The 17434-nt window shown below is 35.7% G+C and overlaps 2 protein-coding genes across 2 annotated transcripts in view; one reads left to right on the top strand and one right to left on the bottom strand.

Moving 5' to 3' along the window:
* Positions 1 to 17434, top strand: part of LOC141526874 (neurexin 1-like) — a 703605-nt gene that overhangs the window by 953 nt on the left and 685218 nt on the right. The window lies entirely within an intron of this gene.
* On the bottom strand, positions 3417 to 9505 carry LOC141526870 (uncharacterized). The gene is made up of 3 exons (XM_074242009.1): positions 8603 to 9505; positions 8358 to 8415; positions 3417 to 3546 (listed from the first exon to the last, which is right to left on the bottom strand). Exons 1-3 carry the CDS (start codon positions 8979 to 8981, stop codon positions 3417 to 3419), a joined length of 567 nt encoding a protein of 188 aa, XP_074098110.1. The 5' UTR covers positions 8982 to 9505.

Below are 17434 nucleotides of genomic sequence, written 5' to 3'. Positions count from 1 at the left end.
CGAATAAACCGATTTTAACCCAGCTGGCAGCGATCAACGTAGTTTTTTTCTTTTAAAAGCTGATTAGCTTTTAGAATCGATCGGTGAAGCCGTTCAATAGTTATTTCAAAAAAATACAACATACAAAATACAAGAAGCTTCCCTGAACGTTTTCGCGATGAGGTCCGTATGTGTGTGTGGGGGGGGGGGTTGTTGAAAGAGAGGGGAATGCTCTTTACGCATTCCAGGCATAGATGTTTTCTATAGATGTACTGCATAGGTGTTCTGCATAGATGTTTCGCCTAGATATGTGGTGACTCGGTCTAACATCATCCTATAATACTACTGTTTTTAGGACTTTTTTGACACTAGCCCATACCCATTAAACCCTAAACACCTTTCTCTTCTATCTTCTGATCCCCCATGGTACCGCCGTAAGGCATTTCTTCGCGAGGGGAGGAATAAGCTCCCGCTCTTCCTTCTGGTGGCTAAGATATTATTTCTATCTCCCTTCTAGTTTCTGTTTTCTGCTCTTTTTCTCTCAGTGGACCGCAACTCTGTAAGCACTTCAGTGGCAAAGGTGCTCGTGGCGTTCCAGACAGCTTCTGATGACAGCATTTCTTTTACTATTGTCTCCGGTTGAATTCTCTTTTTTAGGATCCTCTCTAACTCATCGCGCTGTTGGTTAAAACGAGGACACCAAAGATCACGTGCTCCACGTCTTCAGTGACATCTGGGCAGGATAGGCACTCCGGAGAATCGTCGTGCTTAAAGCGGTGAAGTTAGGCTCGGAAGCAGCCGTGTCCTGACAACATCTGCGTAAGGTAGTAGTTAACCTCTCCATGACACCGGTTCAACCAGTCGTCGATCCTCGGTATGAGACGATACGTCCATCTTCCTTTTTCTGCAGCGTCCCACTGGAGCTGCCATCGGTCGAAGCTGTTTTGCCGTTCTTCAGTTCTGAGCTCTTCAGCGCTTAGTGTAGTTGACCTTTTACGATGATCAAGGTTCTGTCTTTCCTCAGCGAGGACTCTGAGAGGCAGAGTTCCGGAAATAACGCACACTGCTTCCTCGAATATTGTGCGGAAGGCGCTGGCGACTCTTCGGTACACCGTCGGTATACTGGTCCAGCCTTTCTCCATGATTCTTGCATCTCGAGAGCGTAGGTCCAAATAGATATACCATATGTAAGCACCGATGTGACTACAGATGATAACAGTAGCCTTCTGCTCTGCTTTGGCCCTCCGATGTTCGACATCAGTCGTGCTAGACTTGTTCCCACTGCTGACGCCTTGGCACTGACGTGCTCCACCTGCTGCTTAAAGTTGAGTCGGGCATCAAACATCACTCCCAAATATCGGATATAAGGTTGTGATGTGATTTCCTGTTCTCCGACCTCAAGTGTTATCGTTTCCATCACCTTCCTGCTAGTGATGAGCACTGCTTCGGTCTTGTGCTTGGCTAGCTCCAAGTTCATCATCTCCATCGATAGGTTTATCCTGCTAAATGTGATATCAAAAGCCAGATTTATCTCTTCTAGGTGTTTGGCGACAATCACAACAGCTACATCGTCGGCATAAGTTACCAGTTTGACTTCTCTTGGTAGTGTTATATTCAGGAGACCATCGTACATGATGTTCCATAGCAAAGGACCTAGGACTGAGCCTTGTGGTACACCTCCAGTAATATCATACTCCTTAGGACCACTTTTTGTGTCATACTTGAGGACCCTGTTTGTGAAGTAGCTTGCTCCCATTCTACACAGGTATCCTGGTACTTCTTTGACTTCTAGGGCTCGCATAATGCAGTCCCAGTTGGCAGAATTAAAAGCATTTCTAATGTCCAACGCAGCCACCAAACAATACTTTTTTGTACCACGCTTCCACCTAGTTCCAGCGATTGCATCCTTAACTGTATTGACAACCAGATTGATTGCGTCAGGGTTGACTTTCCTTTCAGAAAAACCATACTGGTTGTCAGCCAAGAGTGGATCGACTACTGATTCTATCCTTTGGTGAATTATATGCTCTAATATCTTGCCGGCAGTATCCAGCATGCAGAGTGGACGGTAATATGATGGCTCTTCTGGTGGCTTTTTTCCTTTGGGTAGTAGGACTAGTCTCTGTTGCGTCCATTTTCTAGGAAAGACCCCTTCCCTCAGACATGAATTGTAGGTCTCTAGGAATAGTGTTGGCACTGCCTTAATAGATGTTTTTAAGGCATACTTGAGTTCCCATTAAATCCCGGCCCCTTATTATTCCCTACACGATTACATGCCTCCATCAGTTCTTCCTCAGTGACAGGTGGAATTTCTCTGGGGTTCAGCTGCAGAGAAGAATAGATAAACTCACGTTGTCGAGGAAACAGCGTAGAGACTATCCTCTCCAGGAGTTGTGGACACGTAGGCAACGGCATTGGCTGACGTTTCCGGTGAGTCATCACCACCTCGAATCTGGATGTCTTCCTGTGGCCCTTTTCAGATCACTTTGGCGTCTTCTTTAAGGATGCCCGCAATTGTCTGCTGTAAGGCTTGGTTTTTGTCGATGCTCTTCCTCGTCAGGGTGATCAGCAGGTTTCCAGACTTCGATTTGTGGATCTTATCCACTGTAGTACGGACCTGTTCATCCAGGACGTCCTGCTTTATCGGACGCAAAATGTCAGCGTACATTACCGTCTCAGATGGGCGGATAATGAGGGCATCTGGTCTAATCCACTTGCCCGGTTTCTTTCTCTTAGGCTCTGGCCGGGGCGTGTTCGGAGGTTGCTTTGGGAGCTTCTCCTTCGCCTGCTTCCTTTTGTCCTTTTTGGATTGGGATTTCTGCCACCCAGGAACCTCCTTTTTTCTGACGCTCTGTGTCGCCACGTTTTTCCGAGGGCTTGGCTTGATGTCCTTCTTCTTCTTAGTACGGCTGGCCATTGGGTCTGGAGAGTTTCGCTCTTTCCTTTTCCCAGGTCTAGTACCAGTTCCAGTTCCATCTCTGTCTTCGACGACTGATTCTACGTCACCCTCGCCACCTGTGCCCATCTCTTCGACGAACGTGCCGGCTTTTGCAGATGAAATCGCTGTTGTACTTGTCTTCATCACGACATTACTATGTCGCTGTTGAATCTCCTGCCATTCTTTTTCTGGATTTTTAAACCTTCTCAGGGCACTGCAGATGTTTGTCGACTTCGACTTTATTTCCTTGTGGACATTCTGTTTGGTTTGGAGAAAGTCCTGCAGTCCGATGATTAGCTTCACTAAATGTTCCACCGCATCCGTCCTCTTCTTCTTTGCACTTAGTAGCAGTGCGTCTTGTTGGGCATGAGGCCCATCTCCTCCATTCTCTTGATTATCTTGATTTCTTGTGTTATCCATAAACTTCAGTAACACTCGAGGCAAGAGGTCGTCTCCGGACGCGGTAGAGGGGTGATCACTCCTATAGCTACCGCCATTGCTATAAGACCTTGCGGCCATTAAGGCGGGAAATGTCAACCGTTTCGACCTTGCACCTTCTTCCATCATCAGCCTCCTTTTGCTCCCAGGGGTGCGACACGTTGATGCCGGGAGTTATCGCGCACACCGCGCTATAAGGATCATATCGCACATCTCTTTCGAGTAGCGTCACCCTTTCCGCTTGCATACGTGACCCATTGGCCAGGTGTTGTGACCGACCGTTCAAGTTCGAAGGGAAGTTTATGTTTTTTGCCGCGGGAGCTTATTTTGTTTGGCTCCTACCACCTGCTAAGCAGTACGGCTTTTTCCGATCCACAAGGATACGCGACTGGTGGCTGTTTTTCTCTTCAGCTCCATTCGGTCAGATGTTATGACCAATCCTTTATAGGGGAGTTTTGTCCACGGGAGCGTATTTTATTTGACTCCTACTCTCTGTAGGAGGAGTCCTCCTACTCGCTGTACCAGGTACAGCGAGCGTTTCCCATCCACTACGGAGAGACGCACCTGGCAGCAGTTTCTCTTCTGCCCCAAGTGTGTGTGTGTCTGTGTGTGTGTGTGTGTGTTTGACCCGCTTATAACTTTTGAAGGGCTAAACCAATTTCAACGTGGTTGGTGCTATTCGAAAGGGCTTGGCCAAACGTAGATTTTTTATACAGTTTGGATAAATTCGGACCGATCTATATTGAGAAATCTTCAAAAAAAGGAAAAAAAAATTAGGAAAACGGTTGACCCTGACGACCACCTGTGCAACTTCCTGCTACTTTCGTAATGAATCGCTCGATATTGCACTTATTATGTTTTTGAGCTCTTCGAGCTCAAAAATCTAATTTTCGTGTAGTTTTGAGCTCTCCGAGCTCAAAAGTTTGATAGGAGTTTAATAAATCACTATTTTTAGAATTTTCAAATCGCAATAACTTTTGAATGGATCAACCGATTTTCATGCGGTTGGCGGCATTGGACGCAGTTTTATCAATTTCGTAAGTAATTTTCAGGCTTGAATTGATAGAACCAAAAATTTCAGAGTAATCCTGAAAAAACACTTTTTCGGTTTTCTTTCGTTCATGATAACTCACGAAGGAATCAACCGATTTTGACGGATTGGCGGCGATCGACGCAGTTTTTCTATCTTAAAAGCTGATCAGTTTTTGGAATTGATCGGTAAAGCCATTTAAAAGTTATTCCAAAAAAAACACTATTCAAAAAATTTTTTTTGTAATTTTTTTACAATTTCTCAAAATCTACTGGTCCGAATCGGTTTAAATTTTCAGGAAATCTAAGTTTGGTCAATCCCTTTCGAATGGCACCAACCGCGATGAAATCGGTCAAGCCGTTCTAAAGTTATAAAAGAGTCACACACACACACACACACACACACACACACACACACACACACTGACATCATCGCGGGAATAGTCAGGGAAGCTTCCTTGGACCTCAAAACGTCAAGATCTGGTGAGAACTCGATTTTCGAAAAACGGGGTGAAACCAATAACTTCCCGATTTTTGAAAATTTTCAATTTTTTTAGTGGGAAGTTAAAAATTCGGAAAACGGTTGACCCTGAAGGCCATCCCGGCAACCTCTCGCTACTTTCGTAACTAAGCGCTCCAAATTGGGCTCATTACGTTTTTGAACTCGAAAGGCTCAAAAAAATAATTTTTATGTAGTTTTTAGCACTATCAAGTTTCGAGCTCAAAAGTTATCAGAGGTTTACATACTATGGGAAACACTGATACGTTCTAGTTTGTGCTGCTTTTGTGGAAATGGAAAAATGAATTTCTATAAGTATTTAAAGATTAATTTCGAAATCAATAAAATGTACTTTTATGTTATAAAAAATATTACAAAAAAAGTCCCCTATAATAGTAATAGATCTTAATAGATAAAGGCCATTCACCAGCCACAATGGAAGTAAATTTTATTTTATCACTTATTAATCAAAACTACAATCCTTAATTCGTTGGAATCGTTAATTTTCGATGAAATCTATTAAAACGAGTGCAACAGCAAATTTCATATTTGGCATAGCGGAATAGAACTTAATTTCAAGACTTACACATATGATTTGGTACTCAAATTAAAGCTTATGAAAAGCACTTTCAAATGCAGTTTAAAGAGGATACAATAAGTTATTCCATTCAAAAGTTATTCGAATAAAAAAGTGCAGAAATGAATTTTTATGATTTTGAAAATTTTGAAATCCTGGCATTTTTAAATTACTTGACCGATTAAGCTCATCTCCGAACTTAACTTCGGTATCTACCTGTAGAATAAGTATGTAGAGTTTGGTAAAGATCCGTTGTAAATTGGTGACGCTGTCGTCGTGACAAACTGCGTTATATTGTATATCTTAATATATATAAATCTCCTGTCACGATGTTTGTCCGCGATGGTCTCCTAAACTACTCAACCAATTTTAGATGTTTTTTCATTTAAATGTGTGTTTTGTTCCCACTTGAGAGATAGGATAGTTTTCATTTCGATTCATGGACGCAATATTTATTAATTAACAGTAAAATGATTACTTATGTTGATTATTGTTATTAATTGTAAGTTTCATAAGTCTGAAACAGATGAAGCCTTACAGTTAACTGTAGTACTGCCTGACATAAGAATATCATAGTTGGCGGTACATTTTAATTCAAATTTTCTGTGTTGTGCACGTTTTCTAGATCACTCAGCCACAGCAACGCGTGGCTGGGTCGCTAATATATATATATATATATATATATATATATATATATATATATATATATATATATATATATATATATATATCAGGGTGTCTCAGAAGTCGTGAGCCACCGGACAGGGTGTGGTAGAAAATTGGATTCTGAATAGAAAAGTCCTTTACCATTTTTCGATCAGACCCATAGAAAAATTACTACAAATTTATGAAAATAGACCAATGAGGAGCACGGTTTAGCGGCAGAACGGTAGGCGCAAGAGCGAGCGAGTGGAAGCGCGACAGGCAATGAGTGCGCGCTCGCTTGCACACGTGTGATATCATTGCTCAGTTATAGCGGGATGCCCGCATTAGGGTGATTCAAAAAAAAAGAATATTTTTTTTTTCGTTTGGTACTCTGAAAAATAGGTTCCTAGACACCTCTAAGAAAGCCTCTCCAAGCATGAGTTCTTAATTGTAACGGGAAGGTCCTCCTTCTTACAGTTTTCTATTTTTTCTTATTATCAGATAGAAAAATTTATATCTCGCTTCCAACTACTTGAAAAAATATCTTGTTCCTTAGATTTTGTAGGAAATTGAATGCTCTACAAAAAGGTCTCTTACGATTTTTTCGTAAACCCAACCGTTTAAAAGATATTAACGGTTAAAGTTTGATTATTTTTGGGAAAATTTTTTATTTCTTATGAATTTTATAACTCAATGAAAAAAATCATTATGAATGATGAAACTCATAGTTTTGTAGGAAATTTACTGCTCTATAAAAATGGTCTCTTATGATTTTTCGATCAAGTTGAGCGTTTACGAGATATTCATCGTCAAACATCAATGCATATCAATTTTTCTAGTTTTTGATCAATAATTCGAAAAATTTCAATTTATTCTGTGAGTTTCAAGGAAATTTAGACAAATTTGAGTTTCTATGAATAGAAATATGTTATGAACTATTTTTTTAATTAGTTTTTTTAGTCTTGGACATGTTTGATTACATTAAAACAAAAAATTAGTGCATTTTTTAAATATATAATTCAATTTAATGTGTTTCACATGTGTTTCACTTTTTTATCGAAGAATTTATTTATTTAATTATCAACTGCCATATAATTTTCAATATTTTCAACATAACGGTACACTTTTACTGTAAATAATTTCCTCTATTGCAGTTTGGATAGTTTTTTCGATGTTCTTTGATAATTTGCAATAAGTATTGGAATTGCTCTTCATTTTTGTCAAGCATTGATTATACTCACTAACTAATGCAACAGCTCGTTCTGCTGAATCATTAACAACTTTCAATTGGTTAAAGTATTCTTTATTTTCAATGTAACTGTCATTAGTAGGCCACGATTCAATATCTTTATCAAGGAAGTCATATGGTAAATCAAAGATTTTAAAGAGATTTAAAGACTTTTTAGAAACAAAGTCACTCAGACTTTTTGCGTTAATGAATTCAAATCGTTTTTATCAATTATAAATTTTTAGCTTTAGAATCTGTACCGTTACGAGTATTAACAGCTCCAACAATATTTTTTTACTTCCAATGAAACGGTATCGTCAAATAATGATAAAATGGCAAGTTCATCACTTAAATACCATAAATGCAAAATCATTTTTTCACAAGTTGCTGAAGAAATCAATGAATTGATATTTTTGTACTCGAATAAATTTTTCAAAAACTGCAAGTCATGATTAGCAGCAGTTGTTGCAGAAATTGATGAAAACCAAGCTTTTAAATACAGTGTAACTATAAATATACAAATTTGCCGAAGACCATCCAATTCTTTATTAGAAAGTTTAAATTCATTTCTGAATAGAAACATTTTTAAACTGTAAATTGCCTTCGCCATCCACCTAGCATGATGAATTGCACCAGGACGTTTGAAAAAATTTCTTCTTGAGGCATTTCTCCAAGGAAAATCAACGACAATTCCAACAATTCTTTATAGTCATCTCGGGGTTGTAGTAACTATCAAAAACAATTAAAAATTTGTCAGAAACAAGAAAATTTTTTTCTTAAAATCGCAGTTAAATCATACCTGTAAGGATTGTGCAATTAAACTAGATATTTCATTTTTTTATCCAAAATGATATCAGCAACAACAGTATCTTCAATTCCAGATTTATAATTAGTTTTATTTATTTCATCCCATGATTTTTTAAATCTTCCGAACATTGGTACGTTTGGCCCAGATGACACAGGCCAATATACTTCAAATGCACTTCTCAATATGATCTCAAAAATGTGGTGACGACATGGTAACCAGATTAACTCTCTTCCCAAAGTCTTTTCAATTGCCTTACATGTACCGTTATGAATTCCTGTATAAAGAAAATAGATAACTATCGTTAAATTTAATATTTTCAACAAATTGTAGATTATATTTAAAATCCAAATGAGTAAATAATTCTCAATAATTTCAAAAGTGAAATTCAGTAAGCAATAAAAATTAAACTAGAACGTTAATAATTAAATATTTTTTAGATTAAATTATCATTGATAAGTTACCTGTATTAACTGCCGTCGTGTCAAAACACATCGCCTTAACATAATTAGTAATACCCCATTCACTCAATGTCGATAAAATGGCTAATGTTTGATTGTCTGCCGTCCCAGAATTCATTTTTGGAACCCCAAGTAATTGTTCGGTACCAAATGCAGTTAAAATAACTGGTAGCCGTTCCACAGATTTTGATCCAACAAGGTCATTCAGCATTTTTCCGTCCCAATGCACAACGTATTTATCGTGTGTCTTAAAGTTGTCATTAAGTCCTTTAGCAATGTCTTCTCTTTGAAGCATACGAGCTCGTTGAATTGAACTATAACTGAGCGTTGTATCTTCAATTTTAATACCTACTGCTAGTAAAACCGGAGCAATAATAAACATCGCATTTCTACTGCTGACATTAGCTCGGTCGAGTCCAAAAATGACTTCAGGAGTTAAGACATCAAGTTTTGCTCGTTTTGTCGGAATTGGAGGTTCATACTCTGAATCAGATCCAAAATTTGTAACTCCACTTAATGTATACGTAGAGAACGACTCTGATTTTTCACTTGGAACAATCGCATGACTGGTAGACGGTTAATCTAAGTCTGGAATAAGATCTGTTTTATAAATTAAACGAAGAAAATGTATAGAATTTATTCATTTTGATGACAAATAATTAAGAAAGGACTCCAAAAATTGTCTAGTCAAATGTCATCTAGTCATCTATGAAAAGTTACACTACTACCTGACTTTATAATAATTAAATATCTCAGATACTTATTACTCTCATCTATTCCCATCATAGTCGTGGTTAAGTTTGATACAGGTACATTATTAGAAAGAATCTCTTTATGGGTACCGAATTTTTGATCCAAATACAACTTTCTAATATTATCATCAAGCACTTTTAAGGATTTTTCGCTCACAATATCGAATAATTGTTCAAGATCAGTCTGAAATTTCATTTCCTTTTGGTTTTGCGCTGAATTCTTTTTATCGAAATTTTTTTGTAATTTTAACCATTGACTGTGATAGCGAAGAAATTTTTTGACTGCATTAGGAGCTCCACTAGTTGGAATCTGATTTTTCTCCACAGTTCAATAACTTGGTCAACTGAATTTTTAGCACTTTGTTTGATTGAATACTTTAAAATTTTAAGTTGGTAGAAAAACACACGCATAACCTCTTTCACTTTTGGTAACTTACGTTCCGAAATTCTTTGTAGAGGTATTCCGATAAAACGTATTTCTTTATTCATTGTAGGTTAATTGATGATAAATAAATTTATGTGATGATTATAAGACTTATTTTAAATGAATTATTTTATTACGTATTCAAGATGATCAGTTTTAGGAACACTGAAAATACGGTATTAAATGGGTAGATACTGAAGATAGTTGAGAGTAAAAACATAGATGGCGTTAGTTTCAGAAGACAAACAGAAGAAGAAATGGAATTCAAAACAAAAATCCCCTCGAACGAAAATTTTATGTATGTTTTGTGAAAAACAATTTAAAAATACGCACTGAACAAATTTCATAATAATAAATGACAACGCGATTAAGATTTTAAATTATTAAAGATAAAATTAAAAAAATATTATTAGAATAAAAACTTTCAAATGAATTTTTGAACAGAAAACATCTATATAGGAGTTGCTTTTATAATAAAAACTCAAATTTGTCTAAACGTCCTTGAAACTCACAGAATAAATTGAAATTTTTCGAATTATTGATCAAAAACTAGAAAAATTGATATGCATTGATGTTTGACGATGAATATCTCGTAAACGCTCAACTTGATCGAAAAATCATAAGAGACCATTTTTATAGAGCAGTAAATTTCCTACAAAACTATGAGTTTCATCATTCATAATGATTTTTTTCATTGAGTTATAAAATTCATAAGAAATAAAAAATTTTCCCAAAAATAATCAAACTTTAACCGTTAATATCTTTTAAACGGTTGGGTTTACGAAAAAATCGTAAGAGACCTTTTTGTAGAGCATTCAATTTCCTACAAAATCTAAGGAACAAGATATTTTTTCAAGTAGTTGGAAGCGAGATATAAATTTTTCTATCTGATAATAAGAAAAAATAGAAAACTGTAAGAAGGAGGACCTTCCCGTTACAATTAAGAACTCATGCTTGGAGAGGCTTTCTTAGAGGTGTCTAGGAACCTATTTTTCAGAGTACCAAACGAAAAAAAAATATTCTTTTTTTTTTTGAATCACCCTAGCCCGCATGCAATAATAATGATCAATGATACTCCTGTAAATAAAAAAATTAATATTAGAAAAATCATCCCATAGACAGCCCCATAAAATAAAAAATGTGCGATTTTTTGATAATTAAAACTCAAATTTTCGGTGTCACCGAAAAATGAAAAAAAAAAAAGCCAACAGTCATATTCAATGATACCCCTGTAATTAAAAAAAAAAAAGAAAAGTTATAAAAGTACCCCATACACGCTGAGATACAGCCCCATAAAGCCAAAAATTTGCGATTATTTTAATGATGAAATTCAAATGATCAGTGTGCACTTGAAGTGAAAAAAAAAAGCAATAAAAATAATCAGTGACACTACTGTAGACCAAAAAAATTGAAAAAAATAAAAACTACCCCATAGACAGGGAGAAACAGCCCCGTAAAGCCGAAAATTCGCGATTATTTAATAATGAAATTCAAATGATCAGAGTGCACTTGAAGTGAAAAAAAAAAAAGCAATAAAAATAATCAGTGACACTACAGTAGGTGAAGCAAATTTTTAAAAATAAAAACTACTACCCACACAGACAGGGAGATACAGTCCCATAAAGCCAAAAATTGTGCGATATTTCAATAATTAAAATAGAAATTTTCGACGACTACTCAAAATTTCAAATAAAAATCTAGGACTAATAGTTAACTATACCCATAACAATCAGAAAAAAATTAAAAATTACAAAAACCACCCCATAGACACTAAGATACAGCCTAATAAAGCCGAGTATTTCGGGATTATTTAACATAAAAATTAAAATATTCACAGTGCATTCGAAATAGAAAAAAATACCAATCAAAATTATCAGTGGTACTTTTGACCATCAGACAAATTTAAAAATTGTAAAAACACCCCATAGATACCGAAATATGACTTGATAACGCACAAAAATCGGGATTGCTTAGAAATTAAAATTCAAATTATTGGTGCCCATTGAAAATCAACAAAAGAAACCTTTTGTACTTATCGATTAAACTCCTGTGTATCGAAAAAAATTATTATTTAAAAAACCACCCCGCAAACTCCGAATTATGATCCCATTAAGCTGAAAATTTCTGATTTTTTAGTAATTAAAATGCTACTTCTCGGTGTCCGTTGAAAATATATGAAAAGTATGAAAACTCATTTTCAGATATACTCTTGTAAGCAAAAAAATAAGATTTGAAAAAACACCCCATTAACGGCGAGATAGGACCCCATAAATCCGCTAATTTGTGATTTGTTAGTAATTGAAATTGAAATTCTTGGTGTCCATTTAACAACAACAAGAGAAACCTATTGTACTTTTAAATTACACCCGTAAAAACATAAAAAAACTTAACTCTTGAAAATGCACCGCATAGACAGTAACAAACATCCAAATAAAGCCAACAATTCGCGATTTTTCAATAATTAAAATTCAAATTTTCATATGACACCGAAAATTTCGATATCAATCCACAAAAAATCGATAAATCGCGGCTTTATGGAGGCGTATCTTGGGGTCTATGGGGTGAATTCTTGAATTTTGATATTTTCATTTATTAAAAAGAGTAAATTGGAAAGTGGAATGAGTTTATGCTCTTTATTTTAAGTGGACACCGAGAATTTCAATTTGAGTCAATTAAAAATCGACAAATAGCGACTGTATGGGGATGTATCTCGGTGTCTGTGGGGTGGATTCTAAAATTTTGATTTATTATTTTATAACAGAGATAACATTAAAAAGTACAATAATTTTCTTTTACTTATTTTGAGTAGACACCGAGAATTTCAATTTAAATCAATAAAAAATGGAACAATTGTGGCATTGTGGGGTTGCCTCTCGGTGTTTATGGGGTGGATTCCAAAATTTTGATTTTTTAATTCATAAAACAGGTTAAACTGGAAAGAAAGATAATTTTCTTTGAGTTATGCCGAGTTGACACCGAGAATTTCAACTTAACTTCACAAATAATGGAGAAATCGCAGATTTATGGGGGTGTATCTCAGTGTCTCTGAGGTGGATTCTTAAATTTTGATTTTTCAATTCTTTACATAGGTTACATTGGAAAGTACGATAATTTTTTTTAAGTTATTTTCAATGGACACCGAGAATTTCCATTTAAATCAATGGAAAATCGAAAAATCGCGGCTTTATAGGGTTGTCTCCTGATGTTCATAGGGTGGATTCCGAAATTTTCTTTTTTTAATTCATGACGAAGATTGAACTGGAAAGTGGGATAGTTTTCTTTGGCTTATTTTCAGTGGATACCGAAAATTTCAAATTAAATAAATGAAAAATTGACAAATCTCGGCTTTATGGGGGCGCATCTCAGTGTCTATGGGGTGGACTCCATAATTTTGATATTTTTATGTATGACTGACGTTAAATTGAATAGACGGATAATTTTCTTTTTGTTATTTTCAGTGGACACCGAGAATTTCATTGAAAGTAAATTAAACATCGACTTATCGCCAGTTTATGGGGGTGTATCTCGGTGTTTATAGGGTGGATTCCATAATTTTGATATCTTTGTGTATGACCAAGGTTACATTAGATAGGAAGATTATTGTAATTCTGTTATTTTAAGTGGACACCGAGAATTTCAATTTACGTCAAATAAAAATCGACAAATCGCGAGTGTATGGGAGTGTATCTCGGTGACTATGGGGTGGTTCCTAAAATTTCGATTTTTATTTCATAACAAAGATAACATCAAAAAGTACAATAATTTTCTTTGACTTATTTTGAGTGGACACCGAAAATTTCAACTTAACTTCACAAATAATGGAGAAATCGCAGATTTATGGGGGTGTATCTCAGTGTCTATGAGGTGGATTCTTAAATTTTGATTTTTCAATTCTTTACAAAGGTTACATTGAAAAGTACGATAATAATTTTTTTAAGTTATATTCAGTGGACACCGAGAATTTCCATTTAAATCAATGGAAAATCGAAAAATCGCGGCTTTATAGGGTTGTCTCCTGATGTTTATAGGGTGGATTCCGAAATTTTCTTTTTTAATTCATGACGAAGATTGAACTGGAAAGTGGGATAGTTTTCTTTGGCTTATTTGCAGTGGATACCGAAAATTTCAAATTAAATAAATGAAAAATTGACAAATCGCGGCTTTATGGGGGCGCATCTCAGTGTCTATGGGGTGGACTCCATAATTTTGATATTTTTATGTATGACTGACGTTAAATTGAATAGACGGATAATTTTCTGTTTGTTATTTTCAGTGGACACCGAGAATTTCATTGAAAGTAAATTAAACATCGACTTATCGCCAGTTTATGGGGGTGTATCTCGGTGTTTATAGGGTGGATTCCATAATTTTGATATCTTTGTGTATGACCAAGGTTACATTAGATAGGAAGATTATTGTAATTCTGTTATTTTAAGTGGACACCGAGAATTTCAATTTACGTCAAATAAAAATCGACAAATCGCGAGTGTATGGGAGTGTATCTCGGTGACTATGGGGTGGTTCCTAAAATTTCGATTTTTTATTTCATAACAAAGATAACATCAAAAAGTACAATAATTTTCTTTGACTTATTTTGAGTGGACACCGAAAATTTCAACTTAACTTCACAAATAATGGAGAAATCGCAGATTTATGGGGGTGTATCTCAGTGTCTATGAGGTGGATTCTTAAATTTTGATTTTTCAATTCTTTACAAAGGTTACATTGAAAAGTACGATAATTTTTTTTAAGTTATATTCAGTGGACACCGAGAATTTCCATTTAAATCAATGGAAAATCGAAAAATCGCGGCTTTATAGGGTTGTCTCCTGATGTTTATAGGGTGGATTCCGAAATTTTCTTTTTTTAATTCATGACGAAGATTGAACTGGAAAGTGGGATAGTTTTCTTTGGCTTATTTGCAGTGGATACCGAAAATTTCAAATTAAATAAATGAAAAATTGACAAATCGCGGCTTTATGGGGGCGCATCTCAGTGTCTATGGGGTGGACTCCATAATTTTGATATTTTTATGTATGACTGACGTTAAATTGAATAGACGGATAATTTTCTGTTTGTTATTTTCAGTGGACACCGAGAATTTCATTGAAAGTAAATTAAACATCGACTTATCGCCAGTTTATGGGGGTGTATCTCGGTGTTTATAGGGTGGATTCCATAATTTTGATATCTTTGTGTATGACCAAGGTTACATTAGATAGGAAGATTATTGTAATTCTGTTATTTTAAGTGGACACCGAGAATTTCAATTTACGTCAAATAAAAATCGACAAATCGCGAGTGTATGGGAGTGTATCTCGGTGACTATGGGGTGGTTCCTAAAATTTCGATTTTTTATTTCATAACAAAGATAACATCAAAAAGTACAATAATTTTCTTTGACTTATTTTGAGTGGACACCGAGAATTTCAATAACAATAAAAAAAAAATCGAGCAATCCCGGTTTTATGGGGCCGTATCTCGGTGTCTATGGGGTGAATTCTCAAATTTTGATAATTTAATTAATAACTAAGGTTAAATCGAATAGTTAAATTATTTTCTTTGATTTATTTCAAGTTGACACCGAGGATTTCAAAATAAATTCATGAATAGCCGACAAATCGCGGCTTTGTGGGGGTGTATCTCGCTGTACATAGGGTGAATCGATTGATTATGAATCTAGAAATATTCTGAAAAGTGTTTTCTATGATTTCTATAAGTTTTCTTCCTTAATCTCTAGTGGACACCGCGAATTAAATTTTAACAGTCGAATTTGTGGCAATTTAGTTGAGAAACGCCGTGTTTGGGGCTGTTACTCGGTGTCTATGGGGTTGATTGATCGATTAGGAGTTTAAAACTCTTTTGTAAGGTCTTATTTATGATACCAAAGAGTTTTCTTCCTTAATCTCCCGTGGACACCGAGGAATGATTTTTTAAAAGTCAAATTGCTGTCAATTTAGACGGAAAACACCTTTTAGGGAGCAGTTACTCGGTGTCTATGGGGTGAATCTATCAATTATAGGTCTTAAAATCTTCTGTAGGGTGTACTCTATGATTTTTATAAGTTTTCTTACTTAATCTCCACTGGACACCGAAAATTAAATTTTTAACAGTCGAATTTGTGTCAATTTAGTCGAGAAACACCGTTTTTGGGGCTGTTACTCGGTGTTTATTGGGTTGATTGATCGAGTAGGGTTCTTAAAATCTTTTGTAGGTTCTACTTTCTGATTTCAATAAGTTTTAGTCCTTAATCTCCTGTGGACACCGAGATGTGAATTTTGAACAGTCGATTTTCTTTCAATTTCATCAAAAAAAGCCTTTTATAGGGCTAGTGCTCGGTGTCCATGGGGTTGATTGATCGAATAGGAATCTTCAAATTTTCTGTAGGGTGTACTCTATGATTTTAACAAGTTTTCATTCTTAATAGCCAGTGGACACTGAGGAATGATTTTTTAAAAGTCAAATTGCTGTCAATTTAGACGAAAAACAACACCTTTTATGAGGCTGTTACTCGGTGTCCATGGGGTTGATTAATCGATTACGACTCGAAAAATCTCCTGTAGGGTGTACCTTATGATTTTTACGAGTGTTATTCCTTAATCTCCAGTGGACACTGAGAATTGAATTTTTAAATGTTCAAATGCTTGTCAATTTAGACGGAAAAATCCTTTTATGAGGCTGTTACTCGGTGTCCATGCGGTGAATCTATCAATTCTGGGTCTTAAAATCTTCAGTAGGGTGTACTCTATGATTTTTATGAGTTTTCTTCCTTAATCTTTAGTGGACACCGCGGAATGATTTTTGAAACGTCAAATTACTGTCAATTTAGACGAAAAAATCCTTTTATGCGGCTGTTTCTCGGTGTCCATGAGGTTGATTGATCGATTAGGAGTCTGCCAATTTTGTGTGGGGTCGACTTTATGATTTTTATAAGTTTTCTTACTTAATCTCCACTGGACACCGAAAATTAAATTTTTAACAGTCGAATTTGTGTCAATTTAGTCGAGAAACACCGTTTTTGGGGCTGTTACTCGGTGTTTATTGGGTTGATTGATCGAGTAGGGTTCTTAAAATCTTTTGTAGGTTCTACTTTCTGATTTCAATAAGTTTTAGTCCGTAATCTCCTGTGGACACCGAGATGTGAATTTTGAACAGTCGATTTTCTTTCAATTTCATCAAAAAAAGCTTTTTATGGGGCTTGTACTCGGTATCCATGGGGTTGATTGATCGAATAGGAGTATTCAAATTTTATTTATGATCTACTCTATGATTTAAACAAGTTTTCTTCCTGAATCTGCATTGGACACCGAGGAATGATTTTTTAAAATTCAAATTGCTGTCAATTTAGACGAAAAACGCCTTTTATGGGGCTGTTACTCGGTGTCTATGGGGTAAATCGATCAATTATGGGTCTAACAATCTTCTGTAGGGTGTACTCTATGATTTCCATGAGTTTTCGTCTTTTATCTCTAGTGGGCACCAAGAATTGAATTTTGAACAGTCGAGTTTCTGTCAATTAAGTCAAACAACGTCATTTATGGGGCTAGTGCTCGGTGTCCATAGCGTTGATTTTTCGATTAGGAGTCCGAAAATGATCTGTAGGGTGTACTCTATGATTTTTACAAGTGTTCTTCCTTAATCCCCAGTGGACGACGAGAA

Source organism: Cotesia typhae, unplaced genomic scaffold (assembly GCF_013202065.1).
Source record: "Cotesia typhae breed Kobodo isofemale line unplaced genomic scaffold, CoteBio_Ctyphae contig_37, whole genome shotgun sequence".
In the NCBI taxonomy this organism is placed as follows: Eukaryota; Metazoa; Arthropoda; class Insecta; order Hymenoptera; family Braconidae; genus Cotesia; species Cotesia typhae.
This window is presented reverse-complemented; position numbering and strand designations above follow the sequence as displayed.